This window comes from Zea mays, chromosome 1 (assembly GCF_902167145.1).
Source record: "Zea mays cultivar B73 chromosome 1, Zm-B73-REFERENCE-NAM-5.0, whole genome shotgun sequence".
NCBI lineage: Eukaryota > Viridiplantae > Streptophyta > Magnoliopsida > Poales > Poaceae > Zea > Zea mays.
In genome coordinates this window covers 186,447,422-186,462,876 of record NC_050096.1, presented here as the reverse complement: position 1 = coordinate 186,462,876, position 15,455 = coordinate 186,447,422, and the positions used below count along the sequence as shown (strand labels likewise).

The following is a 15,455-nucleotide window of genomic DNA, read 5'->3' as shown; positions in this document are numbered from 1 at the left end:
GCGGGCAGACGAGCAGCAAGACGGCGGGCGGCTAGGGTTTTCACGGAGCGCGGAAAGTGAAGTTCAAAAAGCGCCGACCCCCGCCCCCTTTTATAGGCAGGGCGCGGCTCTTCGGGAAACCCGCAATCCAACAGGGCGCGGCGCTTCGGGAAACCCGCAATCCAACAGTACGCCGTCAATCAACGGTCACATCAAAAACCCCCGCGGAACCACTTCGAGCGAGGGCAGCGTCTCCGCCATCTAGCGACGTCTTCGGCACCAGGTGACTTTGTCAAACTGGTCCCTCGGAGGGCAAATGTTGGGGCAAAGGCAAAGACGCCACCCTTCGCTCGAAGCCTTCGCTGCAGCCGCTGGTCTGACAGAGACAAAACAGGCAGGGACACCCTTCGCTTGATCGGCACCAAACGAAGACCGGCGACGACGTCATCCCAAAGTGCGCCCTCGTCCAGCTCAGAGGCCCACGTGCGATCCGGCCCATCGTAACGGGCCCTGCGTGGCCGCCGCGCGTTACGGGCCTAATTTGTAAAGGCATCTCTGTAATTACAGTCTGTAACCCCGCTTTATGGGAATATTCTGGGGATAACCTAGGTAGCTGAGGGCACATGCGTCCTTAGCACAAGGCGCTGGACGCTCAGGTACCTATAAATACCCCCGCACAGTGCCCGTGGGAGGCCAGATTAACAGAGCTATTGCCTTCTAGCACGTAACCCTGTTGTCATCACTGTTCACCCTTGTTGGCCTCCTTGCGACTGAGAGCAAAGTGCCAACAAATGCCTATTAGTAGATAAGTATGTCCGAGATTCATGAATTATATTTTTGGATGGAAGGAGTAGTATTTAAAGAAGAGTCTTGCATGCAGTTTCTTTTATTTGAATAATGTTTTCCACTTAAATTCCCCGTAATATTTTTTGCATGTGTGGCATTTATTCCCCCGTAATATTTTTTTCATGGATCTAACTTATGAGTTATTTTTATAAACCAACGCCAAGGATGAATCCATGTTTCTTACTTGGAAAACCTGAACAAACACCGATAGTAAGAGGCGCTCGTGTTGGCATCGCTCATCGACGACGAGAAGAAGCTTGGCGGCTCCCAGTTTGACGTCTGGAAGCCGTCCTACGTGGGCCACATGTGTCACTGTGTACGACAAGCTCCAGCGCAGCCGCCACTTGGACGCGGTCCAGAGCGGCTGCACCACGTTGTCCATCGTCAAGTAGGGGGACCTCATGGTCGTCGCCAACGCCGGTGACTCTCGGGTTGTTCTGGGCACCGCATCCGACGACGACGCCATCAAGCCGTCCAGTTCATCATCCACCCGAAGCCTAACCTGCCACATAAGTCGCTATTGATCGGTCATGAATTCATGTGCGCTGGGACGACGACCGTTGCTGACGTTGTGTGAGTGTCCTCGAACAAGATGTATGTAGAGGAGTAGCGCATTCGGTGGTGCAACGACCAGGTGTACTACCTCGCTGATGAGTCCGGGTGCACATCGTCTGGCAGCCCAGTCAAGAGTCATCGATGCTCGTCATGTCGCGCGCCGCGCGCGTTCGACGACTACTATATCAAGGACTGTGGCGTCATCTCGACGCCGGAGGTGACGCAGAGGAGAACCGACAGTAATGACCACTCGTCATCGTCGGGGTAGCTTTTGCGCCAGCCTGCCTTTAATTCTCTTCGCAAACACACACTTGCCCTTTTTAAGCAAGCGCGTATGGTAGTGCATGTCTGATGACTGACGGTGTACTAGGAAACTTCTACCGGCAGGTGTGAGGCGTGCTATTCAATGATGAGACCATGCAAATCGTGACATATATTGAAGTCTGCATGATACTGATGGTTGCAATGTAGTAGTGAAACAGCTAAATTAAAATAACAAAATTTATGTATGGCCAAGATCACAAATGGATTATGAAACATTTTCACACACACGCACACAAATGTCTGACAGAATACCTTTGTTAGTCTCGTTTATTTTCATCATTTTTTACTTTATTGTACTTAAAAATAGCACAAGAATCAAACCTAAACCTTGGTGCTTCCGATTATTCTGATTGGTGACTACTCACACACAGATACTTCTAGTTTGCAGTTCAGGAAGGATTCTATTGGTAACCAGAAAGCTTTTCTCTGATGACTTCCTTCGCTTCAGCGACCAGACTTTTGACAACTTGAGCAGCTGGTATGATCTCCGTGATTAGCCCAACACCCTGACCCGAATACATGGCCATGATGTCGATATCTCCTGTTGCCGTCGCGTTTGGAACAGTACCGGCAAACCGACGAATATCCTTGTGCTGGGGTCAGGAATTGTTGGTCAGTTGTATATTTCTTAGATTCAGATGCACAGGTACAGAGTATAAGCAGCTGCTAAATTCCTTAAAATAAATGGAATAATTTGTGCAGCTCTCCAGAGCAAGCGAACAGAAAATTAAGACACGAAAAATGGATGCAGCTGCTAAATTAGATATCCAAATACATACCACACCATGGATGATAGAGTGGCCTATGATGGGTTGATCTTCCTCTGTTTCCTGGTCTGGGAAATTATTCTTCCACTCATCATAGAAGGGTGTTTCCAGGACCCGCTGTGGAGCATCAGGCCATCTAGCACGTCCGAATATATTTGTGTAGTCTGTGTGACTCATCTCGATTAGCTTTTGCTTATAAATAGGATGTGCAAAGCTTTCCTCGGTAGCAACAAACCTGAAAGTCGTTGTAATGTAAGCATATATAAGAAATTAAGATGATTATGTAACCTCCCTGTACATAGTGAATCAAGAGACCGAGATAATACCTAGTTCCTAAACAAACACCTTGGGCACCGAGTGCCAATGCGGCAACATAGCCACGTCCATCTACAATTCCGCCAGCGGCAATAACTGGAATGCTCGAGTCTGAAACAAGATCTACTACTCGTGGCAACAGTGGAAACAGTCCTTCCTGGGTTTTTTTTTTCCAAATAGAAACTGATTGAGAGAACATTCATAAAAAAAGACAATTAAAATATATATAGCATTTAATATATACTGGAATCTGCATATATAGTGGCAGCAAAATGCTGCTCTGCATTCCACAGGATGGTTAAGATTCCATATGCACAGATGACTGCATAAGCTGATGGATGGGTGGTGAACAATTGCCCATCAGTGTCAAAACCAGAAACCAGCTGGGAATTACCTGACCAATTACATGACCCCCTGCCTCACGTCCCTGAACAATGATCCCATCTACACCGGCTTCTTTAGCTTTAGCTGCCTCCTCAAGGCTGCCGACCTGTTCAGATATCAACCGAAACCATCAATCACAACAATGCCAATGGTTTACATAAAATGGAGTTGAAACTTGGATGTAGTACGGACATATTTCTTTCCCCAAGTGATGAAATCGTTACTAACAGATACTACCAGTACTGCAGTACATGGATTGGGTACTAAACAATAATAATTGGCGCAGCTAACTAGCAATGGCGCGCACCTGATGCAAGACCTTAACCCCGGCGCGATGCGCCTCTTGGACCCGGTGGTTGGGGAAGTCCCCCCAGTAGACCTGCAGCACGGCGAGCTTCTCCTCCAGGACGACCCTGAGATTCTCCTCGTGCGGGAAGGCCAGCACGATGGCCGCCCCGAACGGCTTGGACGTGAGGCTCCTGGTCTTCCGGATCAGTTCTCTGACGTGATCCGGCGCCGGCTGCGGTCAGGAACAACCAACGAAGCGGTTGATCAGCTCATCAGCGGGGATAGGACAGTACGGGAAGCAAAGCTAGTAGCGGTAACCAACAAATTAAGGGGTTATTAAAGAGCACGGAGACGGTGGCTACTCACCCAGTCGGGGAGGCGGAGGAGGCCGATGGCGCCGGCGTTCGCTACGGCGGCGACGAGCTCGGGGCCGGAGATGTCGGGGCCCAACGGCGCCTGCACGATGCCGTAGTGGAAGCCCAGGATACCCCTCCACCCGGACGGCATCGCCATCTAGCTCTCCAGCTGTCCAGCAGAGCACGCAGGCAGACTGGCAGAAGCGAACTTGATCCCCTCCGAGAACGGCAGGAGGTGGGGTGGGAGAGGGTTTGAAGTAGGCGTGGTGCGGTTGGGGCCCGCCTCGGCGGTAGGTCGCTGTAGCTCCCCTCCCCGTGCGGACTGCGGAACGGACGAGAGGGAAGCTGCGGAGGTCCGTCCACGACGCGCGGCGTCATTGGGGACGTCAAGACGCCCGGCGCGCCGCCGCTTCGGGCTCGGGCCTCGGGGTCACGTGGCGAAAGCGAAACAGACAGGGGGGACAGCACCCAGCAGCCAGCAGTGAGCCAGTCATTGCGGGAAGTGGATTTGGTTGCTGCCTCCGTCTTCTTCCCACGTTCCACGAGACGATAGGTCCAGCCGTCCATTGTGAAATCCCGTTTCTCTGACTCTGAGTAGCAGGTGTCAAAGTGATGTTGTTCTCTAATCTCTTTTATGTCTAGAGTTCTCATAAAAAAACCTGAGACGTGGAAATGTTGGGTTGGGGTGTTATTGTAAGACCCTGTTTATTTACTCTATCGATTATATAATCTAGACAACATAGATTATTAGACAGGTTATGTAATCTATATGCCTAGATTATAGTAATCCATAAGCGTGTCAATAAGTATTTATATAATTCACTAATTAGTTGCCCGTATGTTACTACGGCTTCTATATATGATATATAATTTCTTTGTAGAACATAAACCATCATAAACTACAATACCTAGAGTTTGAGTTCTTTTTAAATTAGGCAGAATAAGCGACTCTAATGCAACCTTTACCATGAGTGATCACAGTCCTGTATATAGGATGAGAACAACACAGAATTATATAGATACTAGCCAGTTGTCTGTGCTTTGCTACGATTGTTATATATCATATAAATATATACTGATATATTTATTTAAATATGATTATTGTTTATTTATAAACACTAATGTAAGTGTGGTCTAGTGGTTAACCCAAATTTCTAAGCAGGGGTTGTGGGTTCGAGTGCTTGCTCTGCACTACTTTTTGCACGGTGTGGTGGGGCGGGTGAAGTCGTGGTAGCATCAGGTGCTCACATTAGATTTTTAATATAACAATATATATTTATTTTTTATAAGTATCAAATATGGTTATGTGCCATCACACTGCATAAGCATTATACTGTTGTTTTAACATGTACTAGTCGTTTGCCCGTGCGTTACGACGGCTCACAATAATACCCACGTAAATTATCCATCAAAAAGATCTCAAGATTTTTTATTGATTGTCTCCGCTCTCTATATACTATTTTTTTATATTTGACTAACCGATGTTGTTGTTTACTACATTCAATATGTCTTGGTACAACACGACCAATGAAGGGAGCGATTAGAAGAGAGTTCACAACGACTGACTGGACGAACAGAGATTATAGTATGACATAATTCCACCATATAGATACCAAATAAGAGGAAGTTTGTGAGCTCAAGTTTTTAAAATAAGTCACATGAACTAAAACTTATAAAAAAGATAGATCAAAATATGGAGTGGTTGCTAAAGTCAAGCATCAATAAAAACTGGATACACTTCATACAAATTATGGTACTTCGTATCAATTACTAATGTTTAAAACCAACAAATAACCTTTCTTTTTACTGTTAGCGTGACAAATCATTGTTGCTCCATCCAATTCAGCAACCTTAAACACCATGGAGTTCATTGCGCCAATGTGGTCTCAGAAACGACTTAATGCATCCAAGAGCCAAGAACACAATGGACGAGCACCCTGTGGTAGTGCCCGCATGGATCTCCAAATCCTAACACATATTTTTTAGGATCAATGAGCCATCATCATAAGAACACAAACCATGTGCAGACAATAAATAAAGTATTAACATACCCAAATTATGTTCAATCCTTAGCATAATAAAAAACTAACACCCAAAACAACAGAGGAACAACACAATAATTTTTACAATGACAGAAGGATGGTGACAGGTACATAAAATTGGTAGAAGCATACCGAGTCGACACCGTGGTAAGGGAAATGCCATGTTGACAGGCGATGTTGAGCCATCGAACGGGTACCATGGGCAGCAAATCAGGGACCCCCATCCATCGCCTCCCCCACTTCCAAGGTTTCATAGAGAAGGAATGGAATGGAAGGGGCAGGCATACTTGTTCGTTGCCGGAGAAGGACACGACGAAGACCTGGGCATTTTGAAAGTCGCCTAGAGGGGGGGTGAATAGGGCGAAACTGAAATTTACAAAATTAATCACAACTACAAGCCGGGTTAGCGTTAGAAATAGAAACGAGTCCGAGAGAGAGGGCGTAAAACAAATCGCAAGCGAATAAAGAGTGTGACACACGGATTTGTTTTACCGAGGTTCGGTTCTTGCAAACCTACTCCCCGTTGAGGTGGTCACAAAGACCGGGTCTCTTTCAACCCTTTCCCTCTCTCAAACGGTCCCTCGGACCGAGTGAGCTTTTCTTCTCAATCACTTGGAACACAAAGTTCCCACAAGGATCACCACACGATTGGTGTCTCTTGCGTCAATTACAAGTGAGTTTGATCTCAAGAAAGAATGAGAAAGAAAGCAATCCAAGCGCAAGAGCTCAAAAGTACACAACAAATCACTCTCACTTAACACTAAAGCTTTTGTGGAATTGGGAGAGGATTTGATCACTTGGGTGTGTCTTGTATTGAATGCCTAGCTCTTGCAAGTGGTTGAAAGGTGGAAAACTTGGATGACGTGAATGTGGGGTCGTTGGGGGTATTTATAACCTCAACCACCAAACTAGCCGTTTGGTGGAGGCTGCTGTCGCATGGCGCACCGGACAGTCCGGTGCGCCACCGGACACTGTCCGGTGCGCCAGCCATGTCACCAGACCGTTGGGTTCCGGCCGTTGGAGCTCTGACGTGTGGGCCCGCCTGGCTGTCCGGTGGTGCACCGGACAAGTCCTGTAGACTGTCCGGTGTGCCACCCGCGCGTGCTCTGCTCCTCTGCGCGCGCTGACGCGCATTTAATGCGTTGCAGTCGACTGTTGGCGCGAAGTAGTCGTTGCTCCGCTGGCTCACCGGACAGTCCGGTGTGCACCGGACATGTCCGGTGAATTATAGCGGAGCGGAAATCCGAAGCTGGCGAGTTCAGAGCCGCTCTCCTCTAGAGCACCGGACACTGTCTGGTGGTACACCGGACAGTCCGGTGAATTATAGTGAAGCGTCTCTGAGAATTCCCGAAGGTGCGAAGTTTGGCTTGAAGTCCCCTGGTGCACCGGACACTGTCCGGTGGGACACCGGACAGTCCGGTGCGCCAGACCAGGGCACACTTCGGTTATCCCTTGCTCTCTTTGTTGAACCCAATTCTTGGTCTTTTTATTGGCTAAGTGTGAACCTTTGACACCTGTATAACTTATACACTAGAGCAAACTAGTTAGTCCAATTTATTTGTGTTGGGCAATTCAACCACCAAAATCATTTAGGAAATAGGTGTAAGCCTAATTCCCTTTCAATCTCCCCCTTTTTGGTGATTGATGCCAACACAAACCAAAGCAAGTATAGAGATGCATAATTGAACTAGTTTGCATAATGTAAGTGCGAAGGTTGCTTGTAATTGAGCCAATATAAATACTTATAAGATATGCATGGATTGTTTCTTTATTTTTTGACATTTTGGACCACGCTTGCACCACATGTTTTGTTTTTGCAAATTCTTTTGTAAATCCTTTTCAAAGTTCTTTTGCAAATAGTCAAAGGTAAATGAATAAGATTTTGCGAAGCATTTTCAAGATTTGAAATTTTCTTCCCCTGTTTCAAATGCTTTTCCTTTGACTTAAACAAAACTCCCCCTAAATGAAATGCTCCTCTTAGTGTTCAAGAGGGTTTTAAGATATCGATTTTGAAAATACTACTTTCCCCCTTTTGAACACAATAGGATACAACAAGTTTGAAATTTTCCAATTGAAAATCCTTAGTTTTAAAATTAGGTGGTGGTGCGGTCCTTTTGCTTTGGGCTCATGCTCTCTCCCCCTTTGGCATAAATCGCCAAAAACGGAATCATTAGAGCCCTCTTATAACTACTATCTCTCCCCTTTGGCAAATAAAACATATGAGTGAAGATTATACCAAAGCCAGAGAGGTGCTCGGAGCGACGGCGAAGGATGACTTACAGAGTGGAAGCCTTTGTCTTCGCCGAAGACTCCAATTCCCTTTCAATACACCTATGACTTGGTTTGAAATTCACTTGAAAACACATTAGTCATAGTATATGAAAGAGACATGATCAAAGGTATATGAATGAGCTATTGAGAGCACCTAGAGGGGGGGGGGGGGTGAATAGGTGATCCTGTAAAAACTTCAAACTTATAGCCACAAAACTTGATTAGGTGTTAGCACAGTTTATGCCAAGTGGCTAGAGAGGAGTCAAAACACAATAACCACAAGAATCCAATCAAGCACAGAGTGACACAGTGGTTTTATCCCGTGGTTCGGCCAAGACCAACGCTTGCCTACTCCACGTTGTGGCGTCCCAACGGACGAGGGTTGCAATCAACCCCTCTCAAGCGGTCCAAAGACCCACTTGAATACCACGGTGTTTTGTTTTCCTTTCACTATCCCGTTTGCAAGGAATCTCCACAAATTGGAGTCTCTTGCCCTTACAAGTATATGATCACAAATGAAGCACAGAGTAAGGGAGGAAGCAACACACACAAATCCACAGCAAAAGCGCACACACACGGCCAAGAATCGAGCTCACAAGACTATCTCAGAGTTCTCACTTAGAACAGAGCTCGAATCACTTAGAAACACAAACGAATGCGCAGAGACTTAGTGTGGATGATCAAGAATGCTCAAAGGTTGCTTGTGTATATCCTCCATGCGCCTAGGGGCTCCTTTTATAGCCCCAAGGCAGCTAGGAGCCGTTGAGAGCAAATCCGGAAGGCCATCCTTGCCTTCTGTCGTCGGGGGCACCGGACAGTCCGGTGCACACCGGACACTGTCCGGTGCCCGATTTGTTTCCTTAAACGGCGAAGACGACCGTTGTAGACCGTTGGCAGATCTGGCACTGTTGGCGCACCGGACATGTCCGGTGCACACCGGACAGTCCGGTGCCGTCTTCCGACCGTTGGCTCGGCCACGTGTCCCGCGCGGATTGCGCGGCCGACCGTTGGCCCTGGCCGTCCGTTGGCTCACCGGACAGTCCGGTGCACACCGGACAGTCCGGTGAATTTTAGCCGTACGCCGCCGGCCAATTTCCCGAGAGCGGCCAGTTCGAGTCGCGCCAGCCTGGCGCACCGGACACTGTCCGGTGCACACCGGACAGTCCGGTGCTCCAGACCGAGCTGGGTCTTGGCAGCACACAGCCAAGTCCCTTCTCCTTTTCTCTATTCTTCTTCTTTCTGTTTCTAACACTTAGACAAATATATTAGTACTTAAAACCAATGTACTAAGGCTTAGAAACATACCTTTACTACATGATTTTCACCTTGTTCATCCATGTACATAAATTCACATTTAGGCCCTTGTGTTTGCACTCAATCACCAAAATACTTAGAAATGGCCCAAGGGCACATTTCCCTTTCAATCTCCCCCTTTTTGGTGATTTATGCCAACACAACATAAAGCAAGTGGAACAAGTGCAAAATCACTTCAAATAAAAACTCAAATTGGTTTTGATTCAATTTTGGCATATATGGATCATCCTTTGCCACCACTTGGTTTGTTTTTGCAAATCAAACTCAAATCTCTATCTCTAAGTCAAACACACATGTTGAAGTATAAAGAGAGTCATTCCAAAAGAGATTGATCAAAGATTTCAAAAACTCCCCCTATTTCCCATAATCAATACTTCTCCCCACAAGAAGCCAACTTTTGGCAAGAGAGACAATAAAAGACAATAAAAGCTTTTGACAAAACAAAAACTCTATTCTACTATTTTCAAAATCTCTCAAGTGGTAGCTGATCCATTTATCACTTTGGCCTTTATTTTCTCCCCCTTTGGCATCAAGCACCAAAACGGGATCAATCTTGGCCCTTTAACCCCATTGCCTCACCAAAGTCTTCAATTAAGAGCAAATGGCAATAAGATTTCATGAGATGAACTTGGAATTAGTTACCCTCTCATCGGAGTGCAGTGGAAGTCTTTCATGGTCCAAGTCCACCTTTTCCCTTTCAATCCTCCTTCGAGACTAAATTATCAAACTCAAGCACATGGTTAGTCTCAAAGGGTCAAGTTGTAACACATCTCCCCCTACACATGTGCATCACTTTGCAACGGACTTGTGAGGTCCAGGGAGTGTTTGTACAACTTGAGCACCATAATAAGCAACATAATGCAAAAAGGAACATGATCAAAAGCATAACTACATGTATGCTACAATTCAATCCAGGTTCCGCGAATCTAAGACATTTAGCTCACTACGCAACCTGCAAAAGGTCTTCTCATCTAGAGGCTTGGTAAAGATATCGGCTAGCTGGTTTTCGGTGCTAACATGAAACACTTCGATATCTCCCTTTTGCTGGTGGTCTCTCAAAAAGTGATGCCGGATGTCTATGTGCTTTGTGCGGCTGTGCTCAACAGGATTCTCCGCCATGCGGATAGCACTCTCATTATCACATAGGAGTGGGACTTTGCTCAGATTGTAGCCAAAGTCCCGGAGAGTTTGCCTCATCCAAAGTAGTTGCGCGCAACACTGACCTGCGGCAACGTACTCGGCCTCAGCGGTGGATAGGGCAACGGATGTTTGTTTCTTAGAGTTCCATGACACCAGGGACCTTCCTAAGAATTGGCACGTCCCTGATGTACTCTTCCTATCGACCTTACATCCAGCATAGTCGGAGTCTGAGTATCCAACTAAGTCAAAGGTAGACCCTTTTGGATACCAGAGCCCGAAGCAAGGCGTAGCAACCAAATATCTAAGAATTCGCTTCACCGCCACTAAGTGACACTCCTTAGGATCGGATTGAAATCTAGCACACATGCATACGCTAAGCATAATATCCGGTCTACTAGCACATAAGTAAAGCAAAGAACCTATCATTGACCGGTATGCTTTTTGATCAACGGACTTACCTCCTTTGTTGAGGTCGGTGTGTCCGTCGGTCCCCATCGGAGTCTTTGCGGGCTTGGCGTCCTTCATCCCAAACCGCTTTAGCAGATCTTGCGTGTACTTCGTTTGGGAGATGAAGGTGCCGTCCTTGAGTTGCTTCACTTGGAACCCAAGGAAGTAGTTCAACTCGCCCATCATTGACATCTCGAATTTCTGCGTCATCACCCTGCTAAACTCTTCACAAGACTTTTGGTTAGTAGAACCAAATATTATGTCATCGACATAAATTTGGCACACAAACAAATCACCATTACAAGTCTTAGTAAAAAGAGTTGGATCGGCTTTCCCAACCTTGAAAGCATTAGCAATTAAGAAATCTCTAAGGCATTCATACCATGCTCTTGGGGCTTGCTTAAGTCCATAGAGCGCCTTAGAGAGCTTACACACATGGTCGGGGTACCGTTCATCCTCGAAGCCAGGGGGTTGCTCCACGTACACCTCCTCCTTGATTGGCCCGTTGAGGAAGGCGCTCTTCACATCCATTTGGAACAACCTGAAAGAATGGTGAGCGGCATATGCTAGCAAGATTCGAATTGACTCTAGCCTAGCCACAGGAGCAAAAGTCTCCTCAAAATCCAAACCTGCGACTTGGGCATAACCTTTTGCCACAAGTCGAGCCTTGTTTCTCGTCACCACCCCGTGCTCGTCTTGTTTGTTGCGGAACACCCACTTGGTTCCCACAACATTTTGCTTCGGACGAGGCACCAGTGTCCAAACTTCATTGCGCTTGAAATTGTTTAACTCCTCTTGCATGGCCAACACCCAGTCCGGATCTAGCAAGGCCTCTTCTACCCTGAAAGGCTCAATAGAAGAGACAAAGGAGTAATGCTCACAAAAATTAACTAATCGAGATCGAGTAGTTACTCCCTTGCTAATGTCACCCAGAATTTGGTCGACGGGATGATCCCTTTGAATCATCGCTCGAACTTGGGTTGGAGGTGCCGGTTGCGCTTCTTCCTCTATCACTTGATCATCTTGTGCTCCCCCTTGATCAAGCGCCTCCACTTGAGGTACCTGTTCGTCATCTTTGGTTGGGGGTTGCACCATAGTTGAGGAAGAAGGTTGATCTCGTTCATCTTGTTCCTGTGGCCGTACTTCTCCAATCGCCATGGTCCGTATAGCAGCCGTCGGAACATCTTCTTCATCTACATCATCACAATCAACAACTTGCTCTCTTGGAGAGCCATTAGTCTCATCAAATACAACGTCGCTAGAGACTTCAACCAAACCCGATGATTTGTTGAAGACTCTATACGCCTTTGTATTTGAGTCATAACCTAATAAAAACCCTTCTACAGCTTTGGGAGCAAACTTAGAATTTCTACCCTTCTTTACTAGAATGTAGCATTTACTCCCAAATACACGAAAGTACGATACATTGGGTTTGTTACCGGTTAGTAGCTCATACGACGTCTTCTTGAGGAGGCGATGAAGGTAGACCCTGTTGATGGCGTGGCACGCCGTGTTCACGGCTTCCGTCCAAAAGCACTCGGGGGTCTTGAACTCTCCTAGCATCGTCCTCGCCATGTCGATGAGCGTCCTGTTCTTCCTCTCTACCACACCATTTTGCTGTGGTGTGTAGGGAGCGGAGAACTCGTGCTTGATCCCTTCCTCTTCAAGGAACTCCTCCACTTGAAGGTTCTTGAACTCGGACCCGTTGTCGCTTCTTATCTTTTTCACTTTGAGCTCAAACTCATTTTGAGCTCTCCTGAGGAAGCGTTTGAGAGTCCCTTGGGTTTCGGATTTATCCTGCAAAAAGAACACCCAAGTGAAGCGGGAAAAGTCATCAACGATAACTAAACCATACTTACTTCCTCCTATGCTTAGATAGGCGACGGGTCCGAAGAGGTCCATATGCAGTAGCTCCAGGGGTCTTGACGTGGTCATCACATTCTTGCTGTGATGCGCTCCTCCTACCTGTTTACCTGCCTGACAAGCTGCACAAGGTCTATCTTTTTCGAAATGTACATTTGTTAGACCTATCACATGTTCTCCCTTTAGAAGCTTGTGGAGGTTCTTCATCCCCACATGTGCTAAGCGGCGATGCCATAGCCAGCCCATGCAAGTCTTAGCCATTAAGCATGCATCTAGACCGGCTTCTTCTTTTGCAAAATCAACTAAATAAAGTTTGCCGTCTAGTACACCCTTAAAAGCTAGTGAACCATCACATCTTCTAAAGACAGACACATCTACATTTGTAAATAAACAATTATATCCCATTTGACATAATTGACTGACAGATAGCAAATTATATCCAAGTGACTCTACTAAAAACACATTAGAGATAGAGTGCTCATTAGAAATTGCAATTTTACCTAGCCCTTTTACCTTGCCTTGATTCCCATCACCGAATATGATTGAATCTTGGGAATCCTTATTCTTGACGTAGGAGGTGAACATCTTCTTCTCCCCCGTCATATGGTTTGTGCATCCGCTATCAATAATCCAGCTTGAACCCCCGGATGCATAAACCTGCAAGGCAAATTTAGGCTTGGGTCTTAGGTACCCAACTCATGTTGGGTCCTACAAGGTTAGTGCAAATATCCTTAGGGACCCAAATGCAAGTCCTGTCTCCCTTGCATTTTGCCCCTAACTTCCTAGCAACTATTTTCCTATCCTTTCTACAAATAGCAAAGGAAGTGTTTAAAGCACAATAAATTATAGAAGGTTCATTCACTACTTTCCTAGGAGCATGAATAACATTCTTTCTAGGCACATGAGCACTATTTCTCCTAGGCATATCCCTATCATGCTTATAAGAAGAACTAGAGGCAAACATGGCATGAGAATCATAAACATGTGAATCAAAATCATTATAAGCATTTCTAGCTGAAAGTTGCCTAGAGGGGGGGTGAATAGGCAAGATAAAACTTTTTCAACAAAAACTAGAAGCAAACTGGGTAAAACTGAATTGGTCTCGAAATTCACCCAGTTAACTTTGGAAATGAGATGTTCTAAATGATCCACAGGGTTCAAAGTAGTAGATCTGAGAAGGGCACTTCTCAAAATCCACACACCAAAAAGATATAAACAAATCTTCCACGCTATGGTGAGAGAACGAAGAACATGAATAAGAACAATGAACAAGAACACAAGAGACACAAGATTTATCCCGAGGTTCGGTCACACCACCAAGGTGCCCTACTTCCTCGTTGAGGCGCCCACAAAGAGCCGGGTCTCTTTCAACCCTAATCCTCCCTTTGCCGACCATAAAGGTCAAGCCCACACAATAATCTTTGCTCAAACGAGCGGGTAATACAAACTTTCTTGTGGTCTTCCACAAGATTTGGAGACTCACAAGAGACACCTAGTCGTCTAGGAGCTAGAAGCTCCAAGAGTAATGAATCCACAAAGAACTCGATGTAGTACCAAAGCTCGAATGAAGAAGAAGAGCAAGAGAGATTTAGAGATGAAGCACAAAACCGCAGCTCTCAAGCTCACTCAAAGATTTCTCTCCAAAGATTTGAAATGGGAGAGGCAAGAGATGTGTGTGAGAGAGAGGGAGGTGTTTCTTGGGTTAGAAATGGAGTTCAAATCGTGCTCTCTGCTTTGGGAAGAGAGGTAGGAGGTAGTATATATAGTTGGAGCTCAAAACTAGCCGTTGGGCCGATTTTTCTGTTTGAGGGCGGTTGAGCCTCCCCCTAGGGCGGTTGAGCCTCCCCTGGCAGGCCTGGCAGCCTGTCTGCCAGTCTGACTGGCAGACTGACGCGCAGACTGACCGCAGACTGGTCAAAGTTGACCAACACCGGTTGAACCGCCCAGGGGGGGCGGTTGAACCGCCCCTGACAGCTCCTGGTGACCTGTTTGCCAGTCTGACTGGCAGACTGTTGGTCAGAGGTCAGAGGGGTCAGAGACCAGCTGAACTGCCCCTCAGGACCAGTTCAACCGGTCTTGACCAGAGAGTTTAGGAGAGAAAACCCCAGCTCAACTGCCCAGAGGCAAGTTCAGCTGGTGTATGGTCAAAGAGGTTCACAGCTGAAGTTGAGTTCAGCTGAAGTTCAGCCCAGCTGAAAAGCTCAGCTGCAGCTGAAGAAGCTCAACTCAGCTGAAGTTCAGCTCAGCTGAAAAGCTCAGCTGTAGCTGAAGAAGCTCAGCTCAGCTGAAGTCCAGCTCAGCTGAAAAGCTCAGCTGCAGCTGAAGGAGCTCAGCTCAGCTGAAGTCCAGCTCAGCTGAAAAGCTCAGCTGCAGCTGAACAAGTTCAGCTGCTTTTCAGCAAGAACACTCTAGGTTTCTCAAACCTAACCATGGTCAACCATAGAACGATAAAGAGATTTTTGCTTTTCATAAATAGCTTTTGAATAGAGAGGTTTGAGCTTTGGCAAACACCAACCTTCTTTTTGGATCCCCCTTTATAGTACGACGATTCCTATACTCAAGTT

The 15,455-nt window shown here is 46.5% G+C and overlaps 2 protein-coding genes across 2 annotated transcripts; both read right to left on the bottom strand.

Annotated features, from left to right (window-relative positions):
- Window positions 1-849: 849 nt before the first annotated feature.
- LOC109943474 (uncharacterized) lies at window positions 850-1,836 on the bottom strand. Its single transcript, XM_020546585.2, has 2 exons — window positions 1,469-1,836; window positions 850-1,327 (listed from the first exon to the last, which is right to left on the bottom strand). The coding sequence occupies exons 1-2, from the start codon at window positions 1,517-1,519 to the stop codon at window positions 959-961; spliced, it is 420 nt and encodes a 139-aa protein (XP_020402174.1). The 5' UTR covers window positions 1,520-1,836; the 3' UTR covers window positions 850-958.
- A 6-nt stretch (window positions 1,837-1,842) lies between these two features.
- Window positions 1,843-4,258, bottom strand: LOC100191301 (uncharacterized). The gene is made up of 6 exons (NM_001136735.1): window positions 3,825-4,258; window positions 3,478-3,690; window positions 3,181-3,276; window positions 2,798-2,943; window positions 2,484-2,706; window positions 1,843-2,297 (listed from the first exon to the last, which is right to left on the bottom strand). Exons 1-6 carry the CDS (start codon window positions 3,969-3,971, stop codon window positions 2,106-2,108), a joined length of 1,017 nt encoding a protein of 338 aa, NP_001130207.1. The 5' UTR covers window positions 3,972-4,258; the 3' UTR covers window positions 1,843-2,105.
- Window positions 4,259-15,455: the final 11,197 nt, after the last annotated feature.